This window comes from Primulina eburnea, chromosome 9 (genome assembly GCF_022965805.1).
Source record: "Primulina eburnea isolate SZY01 chromosome 9, ASM2296580v1, whole genome shotgun sequence".
NCBI classification, from domain to species: domain Eukaryota; kingdom Viridiplantae; phylum Streptophyta; class Magnoliopsida; order Lamiales; family Gesneriaceae; genus Primulina; species Primulina eburnea.
The window spans coordinates 2,901,975-2,921,388 of NC_133109.1; the positions used below are offsets into that span (position 1 = coordinate 2,901,975).

Here is a 19,414-nt window from a genome sequence, read left to right on the forward strand (position 1 = left end):
TCTCTCTACAATCCTAAGCAATTCTATGGTTTTACAGCCTTAACGTTAGGACTTACTACCCAGACCTTCTTAGGCAAAAACACTCAAGAGAAATTAAATTTCTAAAACTCAAATTAAAATATCGTAAAAACAATTCTTATAACTCTACCCCCCCCAGGCTCTGATACCAAAGACTACCCCCCCCCCCCCCCCCCCCAGGCTCTGATACCAAAGATCAAATCTATAAAACTTCTAGATATCAATTTTTCAAAACTGATTTTACAATTAAAACAGAAGAAAGAGATATTCAACTTACAAAACCTTTTGAAACAATAAATTTATTTTCTCAAAATTCTTTACAAAAACATAGAGATAAAAATTATAAATACCTTCATATTGGATTAGTCCAAGTTGGAATAAAACCTTTAACAAAAGAAGGATTAAATGCCTCTATTCTTGCTATTTTAAGAGATGCCAGATTCACAAACTTTGAAGACTCCTTGTTAAGTTCCGTTGAATCTAGTCTGTGTACGGGACCAATTTCTTTTGATTGCTATCCAAATTTTTCAGTCTCCTTAAATGATAAAAATATTTTAAAATCTTTAGTTCTACAAGTTAAAACTCATAATTATAATATGCTTCAAGGTTCAATTCCCGTAGCCTTAATTTTTAAAGTACATTATAAAGCCATGATTTCTGCTTTTGCGACAAAAGTAAAATTTCATAGTAAAAAAGGAGAAACTCTTTTATTACAAACAGATTTAAGAAAATCTAATACAGTAATTCCTAAACCGATTCAATGGAAAGATATAACACTTCCAGAAGAATGAATTTTAGAAGGTATTGCCAAAACAGAATTTATAGAACAAGAAGAACCCAACACCCAATTAAAAGAAATAACTCAATATTTAGATGGAAGAGTTAAACTTTCTTTTGATAGAACAAGTAGTCATAACAGTAGATCTGATGATTCTTCAACTTCAGATACTATAGATTTAGGAAGAATATCACAAATAAACTCTCCTTATAAAACCCAACCTAGATATTCTACATCAGATATACCCAATTCTATAATAAAAAATGTAGATTATACCTCAGAAATACCTAGACCTATATATACCAAAAATAAGATAGGAAGACAATTGAATATTCCAGAACAACAATTTGAATCAGAACAAGATCCAACAAGTCCAACTTTTTCCTCAATAACAGAAAATATAATTAATGAACTAAATGTTATAGAAAAAGAATTCCAAATAGATAAAAACTTTCTACATAAAGATTTTTATGATATACATAATAAAGCGAAAAGATTATGGTTTTTTGAGAATTTTATGAATACCAGAAAAGATATTCAAGAAAAATTCTATGAATTTATAAATAAATATAAAATTAACATTTTATTCTTCGATTGGTTTGAAATATACTCCTCTCAAAATTCCTTAGAATACCCATTTTCAAACTATGTTAATCCTATTACAATGAGAAATAAATCACCAGAATGGGAAACCATTACTGATTCTAGAAAAATTCAATCTAATCATCCTCCTTTACAAGGAATTAAAATACTAGTACAAAATCAACAAATTGAAGCAATTCCTATAAAAAATCCAGGAGATAATGAAAAAATTAATATAAAAAACATCATAATACAAAATAATTTCACAAATACAAATTTAAATACCATAGGAAAACAACTAGATCGGATAGAAAAACAAATACAAAAACAACCAACAACTAAAATAGAAACTTCGAATAGTAAACTCAAAAACCCAATTTTTAAACCATACCAAATAACTGAAAATAGTGTTAAAAATATCAAAGAGAATAATTTTGAATTTATAAAATTAATACAAGATAAATTAAATAAAATGGATACAACAGCCAGTAGCTCAAATCAACCCATAGATCAAACTATTCCTGAAACACCAAACTCTAATCTTAGAATAAATACCTTAAATCATGATTCAGATATTAGTGAAGCTTTAGAACAATTCCAAAATCCTACAAATAAAATCAATAAAATTGATTGGAATCAATCTTCACAAAAGTTACAAATTATTCCTGCTCCAGACTTAGGAATAATAAAACCCATGACACAATCGCGTTTTAATGCTTCTTCCGTTTATGATTGGAACATAGATGGAATGAGTGAATATAATATTCTTAGTATTTTACAACAAATGACTATGGCAGCAAATGCCTATAAAACTCAAACAAATACACAAGATAGAACCATAGCCGAACTCCTTATAGCTGGTTTTTCTGGTCAAATTAAGGGTTGGTGGGACTATTATCTTACAAATCAACAACAAGAAGATATTTTAAATTCTATAAAAACTGATGAAGACGGGATACCAATTTTAGATCAAGATGAAAATCCCCAACAAGATGCTGTAGCTACTTTAATCCTAACAATCTCTTTACATTTTATAGGTGATCCTTCACATTTAAAAGATAAAAATGCTGAATTATTATCAAATCTTAAATGTAAAAAATTAAGTGATTTTCAATGGTATAAAAATACTTTTCTAACCAGAGTCATGCTTAGGGAAGACTCTAATCAACCATTTTGGAAAGAAAATTTCTAGCAGGATTACCAACTCTTTTAGGAGAAAAGGTTAGAAATAAAATTAGGGAATCATGTGGAAAACAAATAATTCCTTATAATGAATTTACTTATGGTCAATTAATTAGTCTAACTCAACAAGAAGGTTTAAAAATATGTCAAGATCTAAAATTACAAAAACATTTAAAATGGGAAATGAAAAGAACGAAACAAGAATTAGGAACTTTCTGTCAACAATTTGATATAAATCCTAATAAACCTTCTCCTTCTAAATGCTTAGGAAACTGTAGTGAATCTAATGAAAAGCCATATAGAAAGAATTTTAAATACAATAAGAGAAATTTTAAACCAAAAGAAGATTTTTATAAGAAACCTTATAAGAAATTTAAAAATTTCAAACAATATCCTAAAAAATCATTTAAAGATATTGAATGTTATAAATGTCATAAAAAAGGACATACTGCTAATTATTGTAGATTGAATAAACAGTTAAATGAATTAGAATTAAATGAAGAAATATTAAATAAAATTTCTAATCTTTTAATTGATTCTTCTGAGTCAGAATTAGAAAATTTTTCTTCTAAAGATGAAAATGAATCTTTACAAATAGATGAATTAATTACATCTAGTAATGAATCTGAAAAACAAATTAACATGCTTTCAAAAGATCAACAATTCCTTCTTGATATTCTAAAAGACATAAATGATCCCAATATTCAAAAAGAATATCTTGATAAAATTTTAAAATCTCTCAAAGAAAATAAAGAAGAAAAAACAGAAATAAAATATACTACTTTACCAAATACTTCTAAAAATACTTACGACCTAACCAATATTTTAGAAAAAAGGAAGAAAACAAAAAATAAAGAGATAACAATCCAAGATTTACAAAAAGATATAAAAGAAATAAAAATAGAACTAAAAGAAATAAAAGAAAAACAAAAACAAGATTCTGAAATAATCAAAGGAATATTAGATAATATTAATATTGAAAATTCCGAAGAATCTGAAGATAATGAAATTAAAAACATTCAAAACCTTGAAAAAATTCCAGAAGACTTTCTTTTTGTATTAAGAGAAATAACCTCTAGAAAATACATACTAAAAATAAATCTGGTATTTTCAGAAAATTTTAAAATTAGTACAATAGCACTTTTTGATACTGGTGCTGATTTAAATTGTATAAAATCAGGGATAGTACCTAAAAAATTTCAAGAAAAAACTAATGAAAAGCTTTCGGCTGCTAACAATTCTAAATTAAATGTTAGTTCAAAAACAGAAGCAACAATATTAAACAATGGAGTTTTTATTAGAACTACATTTATTTTAGTTAATGACATACATCATACTATAATTCTAGGAACACCCTTTATAGAATTAATTACTCCATATAAAGTAAATAATAATTCCATCTCTTTTAAATTTAATTATAAAAAATTAGATTTTGAATTCTTAGAAAAACCTCGTACAAAAAACCTCAATTTAATAAAAACATATTCTATATATGAAAATAGTATTAATGCACTAATTCAAGGAAAAAATTTTCAAAATAATATTTCTCTAAAAAGAATAAAAACTTATGGGAATTATGAAAGAACTCTAACAAATTTATTTGATCCATGCAGGAAAATGGCGTCATCAAGCAAAGTTAATTATTCCCAACAGAAATCCCCCACAGAATTAATTTCTTTTGGAGATATCAATCTCCCTGTTTATCCTCAAAACTCACAAAAATGTTTCAGGACTTCAAAACCTTTTCATCTAGAAAAATCCCAAAAAACTTTATTAAATTCAATATGGAACGTCCAACCAAACGATTCCAATCAAAAAGTCATAGTCTTAAATGCCTTGGCCTATTATTTCAATCAAATAAATCTTTCTTCCCAATCATCACATGAAGCTGATTCAGAAACCATATTATATTATGTTGTTTACCAAGGGAAGGTGACAGGAGTCTACAACCATTGGACCCGAGTGGTTGAAGTTATTAAAAATGATCAAAATTCTTTTTATAAAAGTTTTAAAACCCTTCCTGAAGCTCTAGAATCAGCCAACCGTTTTATTGGTCCAAATTACTTTATTGATTATCCAATCCTAAAAGATATAAATACACAAAAGAGTTATGGTAAACAAATAGCCCATGATATTTTCCAAAAAAGAGTGTTTATGAAATTCCTAAAAAAGTTTTAAAAACTGATTTTAAATTTTGTGATCATTGCGAGACGATGGTAAAAAATTTTAAAAGACTAAATGATTCGAAATCATTAATGTCTGATAAAATAAAGGAATTGACGGAAAAATTACAAAAAACAGAAGCAGCCCTTAAGACAAACCTTATAAACTTGGACCTTCTTAAAAAGATTCAAGATTTTGAAATAGACAAATCCAGTCTATTAGACAGACCTAGTCTATTTAATTCTAGCCAAAAACTGAGCCCAACAAGATTTTTCTTTAGACCACTTACAGAATTAAGCATATTACCTACCCAAATAAATGACATTATTTTCTCAAAAGCCAAAGAAAATTTCTACAAAAAATTCCAAATGATCCAAGAAATTCTTTTCTTAAAACCTAATGGAATAAAAATTATTCCTTTAAAAGGAATAAATGAATATGCCAAACATAAAATTGATTGTGAAAAAGAAACTTTAGACATAGACAATTGTTCTTGTCAACTTCAATTCTACATCCTTTCTACCCAAATACATTTTTCATCATTTAGAGATTTTTTCTTTCAGTTTAATAATAAGGAAGAAAGAATAAGTATAAATTCCTTATTAGATTTAGGATTAGTTTCCGAAATCATCATTACAGATAAAGATAACATAGACAGTCTCAACAGTGTTGCCCTTAAAAGTGCAATCCAATATATCTTTGATATCGGCAATAATGAAGTAAAATTAGAAATAAGATCAACATGTCCAGAATGGATTAGAACAGATTTAGAACCAGCAGTTCACAGAATTTGGGTCAGTCCCTTTTTTAAATGGCAAAAACAAGAAGCGGAACCCAAAGTCCATCATCCAACCATTTGCAGTGCTACAATCCAAAAACAAATAAAACATCAGAGATTACAGACATTAGCCTTCAAGCATAAATTCATCGAAAAGAGAAACGAAGACTACAGACTGTATTTTATGAATCAGATTTACAAAATCTACATATTGAGCTCATCACCATGCGTTGATCATTTTCCAGATTTTCATACAGATGCTCCAAAAACTTTTTATTTTTATACTAGAATGTACAACAGATTCTTGGAAGAATTAGAAGACCAAAAGATAGAAGAAATCTTCTACTCCTCAGAAGAAGATATTATCCTTGAAGATTTACTCGATGAAGAAGGAATGCACAATTTAGACACATGATTTTTATTGAATTGTAAATTTTGTATTGTAAAATTTGTAATAAAAATATATATATATACATATATATATATATATATATATATATATATACATATATAAATATATATATATGGAAAATGACATCAAAATGATGCAAACATGACAAGGACAAATACTATTCAAGATTCCGAAAATACCCTTGAAGATATCTATATAAAGAAGACAAGGCCTCCAAGGAAATGCAAGTTTTTTGATACCAAGTTTTGATTCCCACTTTCACTTCCTTTCTTCTCTCTTCTCTTTCTTACTTTTCCTACTTTCTCCACTCAAATTCAAGGTGTTCTTACCTTACAAGCTTTATGTTCTTGAAGAATTTGTAAATCCTTTGAAGATATATTGAAGTTCTTATTTTGATTCCAAGGTGTGTTTTATTTATGTGTTAAATACTTGTATATATATATTATATATTATATGGCCGGTTAAACCGCCTAAATATATATAAATACCTATATATATTATATATATATATCTTGAAGATTTTGTGGTGTTCTTTGCAAAAGTATGCTCTACATATAATCCTTTAAAGATTATATGCAATCAGAAACTGGAGGAACCTCAAATCTTTAAAGATCTTTAAATTCCTGCATTTAAATTCTTGTATTTAAATTCCTGTCTTTAAATTCCGCATATATATATATATATATATTATTATACATATTATATGGCTGGTTAAACCGCCTACTTTATTTATTTGTTATTGCATTTTCTTTTTATTAATTGCTTTTATTATTATTGTTTATGAATATTTCTATTGGTGTTCAATTATCCCCCTAAGTATCACTGGGTAGTCTTTATATATATATATATATATATATATATATATATATATATATATATATATATATATATATATATATATATATATATATATATATATACTTGGGTGCAGGGTAACATGGGCGCCTGCACAGCTGGCGCTGTGCTGGCGCGCTGTGCTGGCGCCCATGTTGTTGCAACGAAACAACGTTTAGCGACGGTTTTTAGGAATCCGTCGCTAATAGCGACGGATTTTACGATTCCGTCGCTTGTAGTGACGGATTAAAAAAACCGTCGCTAAATGTCTAATTTTTTAAAGAAAAAACCGGACAGAGGGGGACAGAGGGGCGTTCACAAAATCGATTCTTCCGTCCAAACAACCGCCCAACAACACAGAAAAGTTTGAGAGAAACACAACACAGAAAAGTGAGGTTCCACTGAAGGCAAATCTGGAGATCTCGTGCAAGGTTTTTCCGTGCGCCTCAAATCCGAAGGTAAATCGATGTATGACAGTTCATCGCCGCTGTTTTCTTCTATTCTACAAGATGAAATGAACAAAATTAATTTTGGTTAAATATTTAAATTCCTTTTTATTCATTAAAATTGTGAGGTTTCAAGCAAACTGTGACTTTTGAGGCGCACAGAAATTTTTTTTATTTGAGCCGCACTTACATTCACACATACAGCGAACCAAATTTTTATTTCTAACAACTTCGATTTACATTCACGCACATATTTTTATACCCGAGGTTTTCTAACACATTCACACACAAATTCTACCGGGAGTGAGAAATTTTCCGACAACATCGAGTTACCTTCGGATTTGAGGCGCACGGAAAAACCTTGCACGAGATCTCCAGATTTGCCTTCAGTTGAACATCACTTTTCTGTGTTGTGTTTCTCTCAAACTTTTCTGTGTTGTGGGGCGGTAGGTTGGACGGGAGAATCGATTTTGTGAACGCCCCTCTGTCGCACTCTGTCCGGTTCTCTTTTTTTAAAAAAAAATTAAAAAAACGTTTAGCGACGGTTTTTAAGAATCCGTCGCCAACTCTTGGCGACGGATTCTTAAAAACCGTCGCTAAACGTTTTTTTATTTTTATTTTTAAAAAAGAAAATGAACACGTGGGCGCCAGCTCAGCTGTCGCCCACGGAACGCTCACCAAAGGGTGAGCAGCGTAACATTTTCGTATATATATATATATATATATATATATATATATATATATATATATATAATCTTTAAATGCCAGCCATGTACCTAAAATATCAAGTCTCGTATAATTAAGGAGAAAATGAATCAAACTTTCACGTACGTATACTTTGTACAGTTGTTATAATTATGATATTCTTTTTATTTTCCAGACAAAAATTTGCGTGAGAGTTAAGACGGTCTCATGGATCGTATTTCTGAGACGGATATCTTATTTGGGTCATCCAATGAAAGGTATTACCTTTTACGCTAAAAGTATTATTTTTTATTGTGAACATCGGTATGATTGATCCGTCTCACAGATTAGGATCCGTGAGACAGCATCATATTATATGTATTTTTTTTTATGGTTTACAAATAAATAATTGCGAATGGATATGCATCACGTACGGCCGTGTTGCATGTCATAATATATAGTTGTGCCTCCTGGCCCATCTTGCATTTAATCTTGACAGCCGTATCCCTCTTTATTTTTTAAAGATATTATATATATAATTATATATAGACACACACACACGAGGAATATAGCATTAAAACTGGGTCTCGAACTCAATATCTTATTTAAAATTTGAAATTTTGGCACAACATAGATTACATGTATTGGGAACCGAAGGTTGTTAAACATCCAGAACTTGTAAAGTGATTTCTAAGAATTTCAGCTTAAACATTGATAAGTCTTAGTTGAATTGGGTTGTTACAAGAAGTTGTAAAACCAAAGTCTTTTAATGGATTTTTTCTTGAGTGAAAATAGTGGTGACTATGAGAGTATTTATTTTCGAACATCCATAAAATATTTGTCTTATATTGTTTATGCGCACCTTACACACTTGTTTGTTTGTTATTGAGTCATTTCTTGTTTATAGTTGTTTGCATTGAATATAAATATCACTAGTCAAAATTAAACCGTTTTCGGACTTGTTTATTTTAGTGGTCTAGTGAAGCTATTCGTTCAAAAAAATATTGTTTTAACAACCTAAAAACTATTAAGACAATTTGATTTTAAGAAAAGATTTTAAAAGAGTTTATTTAGCACCCTCTCTAAACTCTGCACCGATCCCAACAAGCGATATCAGAACGGGGTTTTTCTTGAACTCTGAAAACTATAAATTTGAAATGACATCATTTAACAAGTTCCGATTTGTTCAAAAAAAATAATATGATGATTGGAAGATTCATATGCAGGCACAGTTGGTTGAACATGATGATGCCATGTAGTATGTCATCACTGATAGTCGAATAAAGATCCTTAAAGCCAATATGACTATAGCAGTTTCTGAGGGAGCACCACAAATGGCTGAGAAGCACCAGTCACAATGGACCGCAAAAGATAAGAAGAATACCAATTTCGACAATGTGGCCAAATATTATTTATAAAACTCTTGATAAAAATATGTTTAGCAAGATTAAATTATGTTATACTGCCATAGATGATGCAGCGGTTATCAGTCAGTTGGAAATGGACGCTTTATCTTTGCCCATGTTGGCAAAGGTGAAAAGGAAGGAGTATGAACTTCTTGATGTTGAAGAAGAACAAATCTTCATTGTTTTTTTTTATTTAGGTGAGTCAGGCTGGTCAGCAGCGAGAATTGGAATAAACACAAATTGAAGTTTCTCAACTGAAAGTTGTTTTTTTTATACACTTGTATCTAATGATATTTCATTTAATCGTTGAAATTCATTTGCTTTCTTTCATCTATGATACTTAATCGTTCTTTCTGTAATTGTTGTATACATCTGCAGTCTGGTTTTGTAACCATAAAAAAGGAAAATTGTTAGAATATTTCTATCACCTTAAGTTTCGATGATTGACAAAATAACATCATCAAGCTGTTACATGATTCCGCCGCTTATTTTTTGTAATTACATATTTTTCGACCGATGTATCAAGTCTAGTCGCTCAACATATTTTCAAAGAGCTCTAGCTGCAGATCATATATTTTCTGACCAGACCACATCAAAAAATTGTACAAACATAACCGTTATAGTCCAATCGCACATGTCAAATATGAGAAATTCAAGATGGATAAGTTGAAATCAAGCTACTTCTGATAAAGCACTATGACATAATATCCTACCAACTCCAAATGACAGAATGTTTCCCAAAGTGTCCAAATTCAATCAACTTTTCATAAACTAGAAGTTAAAAGTCGCAAAAGCAAAGAAGTATTAAATGATATGTATAGTGACTGAAAGCGAGAAGTTCATTTAGTCGAGTAACAAGTATTGATCGTTGAAAATCATTTTCGACCGTTGAAATTTTTTAACTATAAATATGCAGATTCTAAATTGAAGAACATGAAAGTAGAATAAAAAAATACAAGCTTAAATCTTTCAAATATGCATTCTTTCAAGATTTTTTAGCACACTTGCGATCGAACTTCAAGCTAATCAACTTAGTACACACTTATCAGAATACATCAGATCTTCAAGGCTCACTTTGTGTTACTCTCTATCAACTCAAGCCGTTCAAGATAAATGTTTGTTATTGTGTTTTTGTCTGGTGAACCGAGAGTTCTTAAATATCCAAAACTTTTAAAGTGATCGCTACGAGTTTTATCTTAGCTAGATAAGTCTCAGTTGAAGTGGACTATTACAAAAAATTATAAAACAAAAGTCTTTTAGTAGATTCAAATCTGAGTAGAAGAAATGGTGACGTATGAGTATTTATCTCCGTACATCCATAAAATATGTCTTATTTATTATCCAATAGTTTAATTTCTTGTTGATAGTTATTTGCATTGAATATAACTTATCACTAATCAAATCAGACCTTTTTTTGCACTTGTTTATTTTAGTGGTCCAGTTAAGTTAGCTATTATTTGTTTTAACAACCTAAAAACTGTTAAGACAACTAGGTTTTAAGAAAACATTTTAAAAGAGTTTAATCAACATCCTCTAAACTTTGTACTGATCCCAACAATCTTCACCAATTACTTTTATTTTTTTTATCCATTCATTAATTACTTCCTCTATTATAAAATGTTGATTTACCGGGAAAAAAAAAAAAAAACTCTAGTGTAATATTTTTTGTGTTAGCAAAAAAATTGATATTTAAAAAGTTTTTATTGTATATAAATAAAATACAAAACAACTAAATTACACGTAAAAATCGAGATGCATACAAAAAAATATTCCTTTTGAGATCATGGGATGCCAAAATATTAAATTTAAAAACCGATGTGAAACAAATTAAAATTAAGATATTCTATTATTTTATAATATTTTAACAAAATATCCAATATATTCTCTAATGATTAAATTCATAATTTTTTTTTTAATAAATAAAGTTATTATTTGACTCTAATTGTTTTATGTTGATATACACAAAATATTAAAAACGAAGAAACGTAAGTTCCTATTTCAAAGAATATTTTTTTAAAAAAATTATCCAAATGATAAACATGGTAAATGAAATTTTATTTTAATATACCAAGACTAATGCTAGTCTCCAAATTTTTTTAAAATCGTTATTATGATTAATTGACAGATTTTAGTTTAACTTATATAAAAAAAAGTAGGAAAACATGTGATAAATAACTAAACAATAATTAAACATAATAATTAGTTTATTTTCAATGCAATTAAGACAGTCTTAATTAATAATTTTTAGCCCAAGTGGGTGATAATCATAATGCGGGGCTCTTCTTTTACGCAACTTTAAATCAATCATTCTCAAAAGTGATGGCACTTGAAGAAATATGAGTCGCTTGAAAGAGACATTCTCAGTGCTTTATTTGTCCGACGGAGATTCTCCATGGCTTTAGCCCAAGTCGGATGATCTCTCCATCAAAATTACGCGTGTAAAATTTTAATTATTTCCCTTGATCGAATTTTGATAAACTATTCAGGCGTCTTCTGTTATAAAAAAAAAATAGATAGATTTATTAAATGAAATGTATATCAAGAGAAAATTAGTTCAATTAATATATTCACTTTTCCGAAACTAGTTTTGGAGAGTCAGAAATTAATTAATAAAGTTTAAGTATGCCAGTTGGAAAACTTTATTGTGAAAGAGAAAATTCTTTTTTTTTTTTTTGTGGAAATAAAACTATCTTGAAAATCAAATACATGAGTCACGAGCGCTAAGCCAAGATGGTAGATTACAGTTAATAAGCTCCAAATTTGATCATGATAAAAGAAACTTCACGAGCTAGACGATGATTAACATGATTTGCTGAGCTAATAATAAATTTAATTTATTATTAGTATGTAAACATGTATTCCACAAATACAAAAGAATTTTAAATTTGTTGCAATCATTTTTACCTATAAACATAGGATGTCGTTTATTTCTATTTTAAAATAATTTAATTATGTAATTTTAATATTGTCTACGTAAACTATATAACATTTTTTTATACATATAATGCGTGTGTTTTGTTCTTAGTCTTTTAAAAAATAAGGTTTTAAAAAACGTGAAATGTGACGAAACATCACAATCAAGTTTCAAGTTTCACAAATTATAGTTTTTAATTATATTAAGTTGATTAATAGAATAAATAACATATAAACATACGTTTTTTTTTTTTTTGAAACAACAAATTGATTAAAATTCTAAATTAAAAATTATATTATTAGAAGAGTGGGTCTCATGTGAGACCGTCTCACAGATCCTAATATGTGAGACGGGTCAACCCTACCGATATTCACAATAAAAAATAATACTCTTAGCATAAAAAAATATAATACTTTTTCATGGATGACCCAAATAAAATATACGTCTCACAAATACGATCCATGAGACCGTCTCACACAAGTTTTTGTCATATTAGAAAGGTAAATTAGAGCAATATCTAATGATTTTTTGGAATCAAACGACGTTGATTTTATTTTATTTTTTTTGGTTACCATGACTCAAATCTTTAAAATTCACGTAATAGCCTTCCATGAGTTTATAGGAAAAAATTAAAATTAAAATTATAAACATTGCAAATAAATTAGAAAACCCCTACTGCAAAGTAGATTTATTTAATGACTGGTAACGTTATGGCTGATCAATACTTTCATAATTGGTCATTTCATTTGTAAAAATAAAATAAAACCATTTTAAATGGATACGCTTGCAACTGCGATCGTAATTAGAAAACAGAGAGAGACCGAGCTTTAGCCCAAGTCCCACCCTGTCCCCCGTCTCCGATCCATAGGTCTAGGGTTCGATTCCCCAGTTTTAATTTAAAAAAATAGATAATAGATTTCACATCAATCAAATGACAAACAGTAATCGAATTGACTATCTATCAGGATGAAATGTTTACTACTAAATAAAAAATTATAAATATTAGTAAAACCAGAACTTTATTTCATTATATCGTGACAATGCAAAACCCTAACCAAGCGATGGGAGAAGAGGCGTGGCTGACACCTAAGATGAGAGTGTCTTCATGTCGGTATTGTCTCATTCACTTTTATCATTTATTCGTATCAATGTTATTTCCACCATATATCAATGTTACCCATTAAGACATGACATTTCTTATCAGCTCACTCAGCCATCCACATCATATATACTTTAGTTTCAGCAGCTTGACGAGTAAGAGTTTTACAAGAGTTCACTTATTTCAATTCTTTTTCACCCAAATAAGCTCAACCCAAGAAATCCCCCTAAGAATTATAGATATATGCTTCTTAAAAGATTTGAATCCGAAATCGAGCTCGGTTACAAAGAATTGAGATTAAAAGCTTACCACTAGATAAAAAAAACTATAGTTGCTAGCAGAGAAACAACTTTGTTTCCTTTTTTGTGGCAGTGAAAGCCCCATACCAAGCCACGGGTGAACACAAGGGGCTACACCTACTTATATGCCAATAAGTTGGGTTATTAGTCTCATGAGTCCAAAGAGAGACGTTCATTACGATTGATGTTATCTCATATCACCTTATAAGTGTCGATCTTATCATTTCTTGATGTCGGTGTTGTCTCCGCTTGAGACCAGTCTTATATTTTAAAATACGGTTTCTCTCTTTAATGGCTCACTCATCTAACCAAATAATATAGCAAACAAAACACTAAAACGTCGAATATAAAATTAAACAATACCTTGTAAGATACAGCAAAGTCGATATGGTGTGTGGGAACATGGCAGATTGGCAGTATAGGCTCTCTAAAAAATTAAGGGGAGCAGATTATAATATGTTTCACCCTATTGCATAAACAAAATTAAACGATTGAAAAATAAAGGGATTAAAAAAAGGAATCCAGAAAGTATATTTTTTTTCCAAATAATATATTGTTGATCAGATTTTTTTATTTATATATTATAGGTTTAATTCATAATATTTTTGAAGAATTACTTATTGTATGTCGTTTATAACTGGATCCATTCATCTCATATTAAACATGAGTAATGTTATTTACACTTCATTCATTGTTCCACAAACCCTACTTTATGAATAATTTTTTCCCCTTAAAACGGAGAATAGGCAACAAATTAAAAATCGAGTACAACTAACATTTACTGTGATACCTTTGTCCCACATCTTAAAAATTAAAGATTTAAAATGAGTTTATAACGAGCTACAATGGACTTCTATAGCAACTTGGGTTAATCATTTTCGTAAAACGAATACGAATACGAAGTAGTTGCTATAGGAGCTCATTGTGCAGTCACGCAGTCGCGGGCCCGAGCTCGGGACGTGACATTTACTATTAAATATATATAATTGATCTTCTATATTGTCAAATTTCAACCATAGTTCGCTATTTTTTTTTTCAATTTTAGCATTTCCAACGACCATATGACACCGATGAGGCCCTGATATACCCCCGAGATATCATTCAGGACTACTTATTTTCCTGAAGGATACTGATGTGGCGTCGATGATGCCCTGATATGCCCTCGACACGAAGCTATATATTTGTATGTAATGTCCCTACTGCACTCATCGTGAAAATTAAATAAAATCAACAAAAATTGAAACATATTGAACTAAGACTTAAATTTGAAGACATAAAATATTAAAATCGCAACAAAAACAAAACAAAACAAATACACATAACCAAAATTATAATTTTCCTATTTTGTATACATCTAACAATACGTGTTACATGAAAATTTATATCTCCACAGACTAAATCACAGTGAACGACACAAGACCTGGAGAGTAGTTGCGAGCAAGTTTTCCGAATTTTTTTGTTAGCGGGAATCTCGTGGAAACGACATATTCAGGTATATATTATTAAATAGCATCAAACAAAATGTATATAAGATTTGGATTAAGAAATTTTAATTTACAGGAAATATAAAAATAAAAATAAGAATATTCCCTGCAAAGTTTCCCAAATTCTTGAAAAAGGTGATCAAGTTTATTCTTGTGGACAATTATTTTTGGTAAAGGTTACAAGTTTCTTAGCACTAAATTCTCAATTCATTAAACGTGATGGGCTTCAATTAGAATAATTTATAACACACATAATAATTATATATATATTATATTATAATTATCAAATATAAGGTAGTAAATAATTTCTAAAGGAATTAAACAAATTTTTTTATCATAAAAAAATTTAAAAAAAGAGGAACATGATGGTCTTTTTTAATGATTTTTTTCTATCAACTATGAAATAATTGTATGTTTTTTAAACTTTTTCATTTTTTTTTTCACTAGGTGTGAGTTGACTTATCAACGATATGATATGTAGAATTTTAATATATTATGTTATAGAATATTAATAATTTATATTATATAATAAATTGGGAAAATATCGTGACTAGTATATATATTTCTTTGTGTGTAAATAATTATTGCACCAAAAACCTCAACCAACTCGATTTTCCCTTCCTGCATAAATCAACTAAATGCATTAAATTCTCTTCATATCCTCCACTAAACCACCCCCCCCCCCCCCCCCCCCCCCCCCCCAACCCCTATATATATATGTATATATATCCCGGGAGAAGAATATTCAACTTCCACACACACTATAAATTTACGGGCAAGGCTGAGCCACCTCTTTCTGATGGCAGAGCCGCCGTGCGACACTGCTGAATATACCGGAGCTTCAACTCCTATTCAAAACAAAATCGAAAAAAACAAAAGCAAGAACCCTTTTGAGAATGATGAAAAGAAATGCAAGAAAAGAGAAGGAACTAGCAGCGGGACAAAGCATCCAATTTACAGGGGTGTGAGAATGCGAAGCTGGGGGAAATGGGTTTCGGAAATCCGGCAGCCGCGTAAGAAGTCGCGGATTTGGCTCGGAACTTACCCAACGGCGGAAATGGCGGCCAGAGCACATGACGTTGCGGCGTTGAGCATAAAGGGGAATTCGGCGGTTCTCAACTTCCCTGAGATCAGGGAGTTTCTTCCTCGACCAGCTTCACAATCGCCGATGGATGTGCAAGAGGCGGCCGCTAAAGCTGCGGCGATGGAGGTGCTCAGCCCGTTGTGTTCTACTTCGGATGCCAATGCTGAAGGGTCTGATGAATTGGGGGAGTTAATCGAGCTGCCGAGCTTGGAGGGGAGTTACGAGTTATCGGTGGTTGACTCGGCGGAGGATTGGCTGCATCGGCCGTGGTGGGCGTTGGATGAGTACTGCTCCGAGTATTTCTACGATCAAATGGAAGATGGACAGAGTGCTTTACTTAATTCCATGCAGCTTTGAGAAACTGAGATTTAGGTGTGCCTTTTGCTTGAATGCTTGTACTTTGAATTTAATTACTCGATCACTTTTATTGTACATAAAATTATTTTGTACTTTTTTTTACCTTTCATTGAATAATTTTACGTGCGTGCTTTAATTCATCGAATATACACTCAATAATATTTTTTTACATATTAATTTAATTTCAAATTATATTTATTGTACCGTACATCGTTTACTAAATATCAAATTATATATTATTTCTTAAAAAAAATTAAATTTGTTGAATGAAACTCTATTAATATATATGATCGTATCTTCATCTAACTAAATAATCTCTTGATTTTTAAATTAATTTATCCATTTTTCCGTGCATAATTATATATTATATATAATCAGGCATATATTTTACATGCTTAACATTAAATAAAATAAGATTTAAAATAATATTTTTTAATTTAACTTCACGATTTTCCCCGAAAATGTACATTCAAGATCACAAAAGTAATTTTGTTAGCTGTTTTCTCATAATAAATGAAAGGAAGAAGGCAAAAACTTGTGTGAGACGGTCTCACGGGTCATATTTGTGAGACAGATCTCTTATTTGGGTCATCCATGAAAAAATATTACTTTTTATGCTAAGAATATTACTTTTTATTGTGAATATCCATAGGATTGACCGATCTCACAAATTAAGATCCGTGAGACGGTCTCACATGAGACCCACTCAAAAAAGAAAGAGCTAGAAATGGTATTGCGCGCATCTTCGGCAACATTCTTGTTGCTAACTTGCTATGGCTTTTCTTGGCATTAAATATAGGTTGAGCTTTTCTTTTTCACTTTTCACCAAGAAAGGGGGGAGGAGATTTGTTTACATGGGATGAGATTGATTTTTTGGCATGTATGGAGCAGATCGAACCAAACGTGAGAAAATAGGAATTAATCGTTCTTTGTTAAGCATCGTTTTAGCTCGTGAGATAAGATTACGATGAATGTTTGATATAAAAAATAACATAATCATGATATCTCTTTCCATATAGATAAAAATTGACAGTTTATAATAACTTACAATATATTTTTATAGCAACTTAGATTAAACGAGTACGGATACAAAATAGTTGTAGAAGCTTATTGTGCAGTCAACTAATGTCTCTATCTTTGGCATTAAACAATGTGTTAACGCGATCCAAATCCATTTTGAATAAGTTTGGAATAAGATGTCTCTGGAAATCAAGAACCAATTGAGTCTCTATGCGGAGAATTCATCATTACATCGACATGAAAGAGTACCAAACAATTGTGACAATGATATATCACATTATATATTAGTTATTGTGCAAATTATATATTTTCATAATGAATGTCGATTTATTTAACTCGAATTGATATCGTATCGAAATTTTGATATCAAATTAGGAGGTGATAACATAACCATTTGGACTACTACGAGACCTTTCTTGAAAATCATGATTATGACATATTGTCTTGGATACTTTTACGTTGTGGAATTATTATTGTTTTGTTTGCTTTCTTTTTCTTGTCTCCTTTTTTGAGCCACCGTGAAATTAAATGCCGGTATAGTAGAAGCACTGGAGAAATTGCGTGCTTAAATAACACTAGAAAAATTAATCATGATATGTAAAAGTTTATTTTTTACACGAAAACTATTATTCTTTTCACCAGTTAAATTATTGTACGTTCATTGGGACACCTTGCATGGGGCGCGTTTATTGTATAGGTATGGCTAATAAAAAAATTAAAAAATTGGGTCCACTCTTTTTGATATTAAATAATAAATACCTTATATACAAACAATTCGATTTATCTACCATACATATTTATGTGAAGATATTACTGTTGGATAATATGAGTGTTTTTAATTTAGTTTGTTATTTTCATATTTGAAATTTAGTTTTAACTTATCAACTAGATTAGATTAATTTGTTGTAACAACTTTCTGTTCCTCCTTTTATGTATTTCTTATCCTTGTAGTACATCTATATAGTATACGTATGAGATGGAATAAATGAATTCAATTCTGCTCTCTTCATTTCTCTCATGATATCAGAGCATGTTAGTTATATCACATATAATTCCCTTATTTAATTCCACATCTTTCCACTTGTTTCTTCAATATGGCTGACAAAGAAACATCTCCAAACTCTTCAACTCTTATCAAAATCGATCTTTACGCTATTCATCATTCTGATAGCCCTTCAACAGTGCTTGTTACTCTTTTATTGACCGGAGACAATTATGGTTCATGGAGTCCTGCGGTAACAATGGCACTCCGTGCTAAAAACAAGTTTGGCTTTGTTGATTGATCTCTTCAAAGGCCACAAGAAAAGGATGATTTTTCCAACTAGGAACGGTGTAACGATTTAGTTGGGAGTTGGATTCTTAACTCCGTTTCACCAGAAATACGTCCAAGTATCTTGTATGCTGAAACTGCAGCTCAAATCTGGACGGATCTTAAGGATCGTTTTTCTCAATCAAATGCTCCTAAGATCTATCAATTGAAACAATCAATCTCCACTCTCAGACAAGATGGTATATCTGTTTCTCTCTGTTTCACACAACTCAAATCTCTGTGGGATGAACTCAGCTCCATTATTTCTATTACTCCATGTATTTGCGGCAATGCTAAAAATATCCTTGATCAACAAAATCAAGATCGTGCCATGGAGTTCCTTCAAGGCCTGCATGATCGTTTTTCAGCTATTCGCAGCCAGATTCTTCTAATGGAGCCTTTTCCTTCAATTCAACGCATCTATAATTTGGTCCGTCAAGAAGAAAAACAACAAGAGATTAATATCCGAACTACTACTAATGTTGATTCAGCAGCACTTCAAGCGTATAAGCCGCCTTCTCGTTTTTTGAGAAAACGCCAACGCCCTTTCTGTGAGCATTGCAAC

At 30.3% G+C, this 19,414-nt stretch overlaps 1 protein-coding gene across 1 annotated transcript; it reads left to right on the top strand.

Moving 5' to 3' along the window:
• Window positions 1-15,795: 15,795 nt before the first annotated feature.
• Window positions 15,796-16,579, top strand: LOC140841126 (dehydration-responsive element-binding protein 3-like). Its single transcript, XM_073208332.1, has one exon. The coding sequence runs from the start codon at window positions 15,879-15,881 to the stop codon at window positions 16,518-16,520; it is 642 nt and encodes a 213-aa protein (XP_073064433.1). The 5' UTR covers window positions 15,796-15,878; the 3' UTR covers window positions 16,521-16,579.
• Window positions 16,580-19,414: the final 2,835 nt, after the last annotated feature.

Bases quoted from the DNA above. Each gene is read 5' to 3' on its own strand.
- LOC140841126 (XM_073208332.1), top strand. From the start codon at position 15,879: ATGGCAGAGCCGCCGTGCGACACTGCTGAATATACCGGAGCTTCAACT.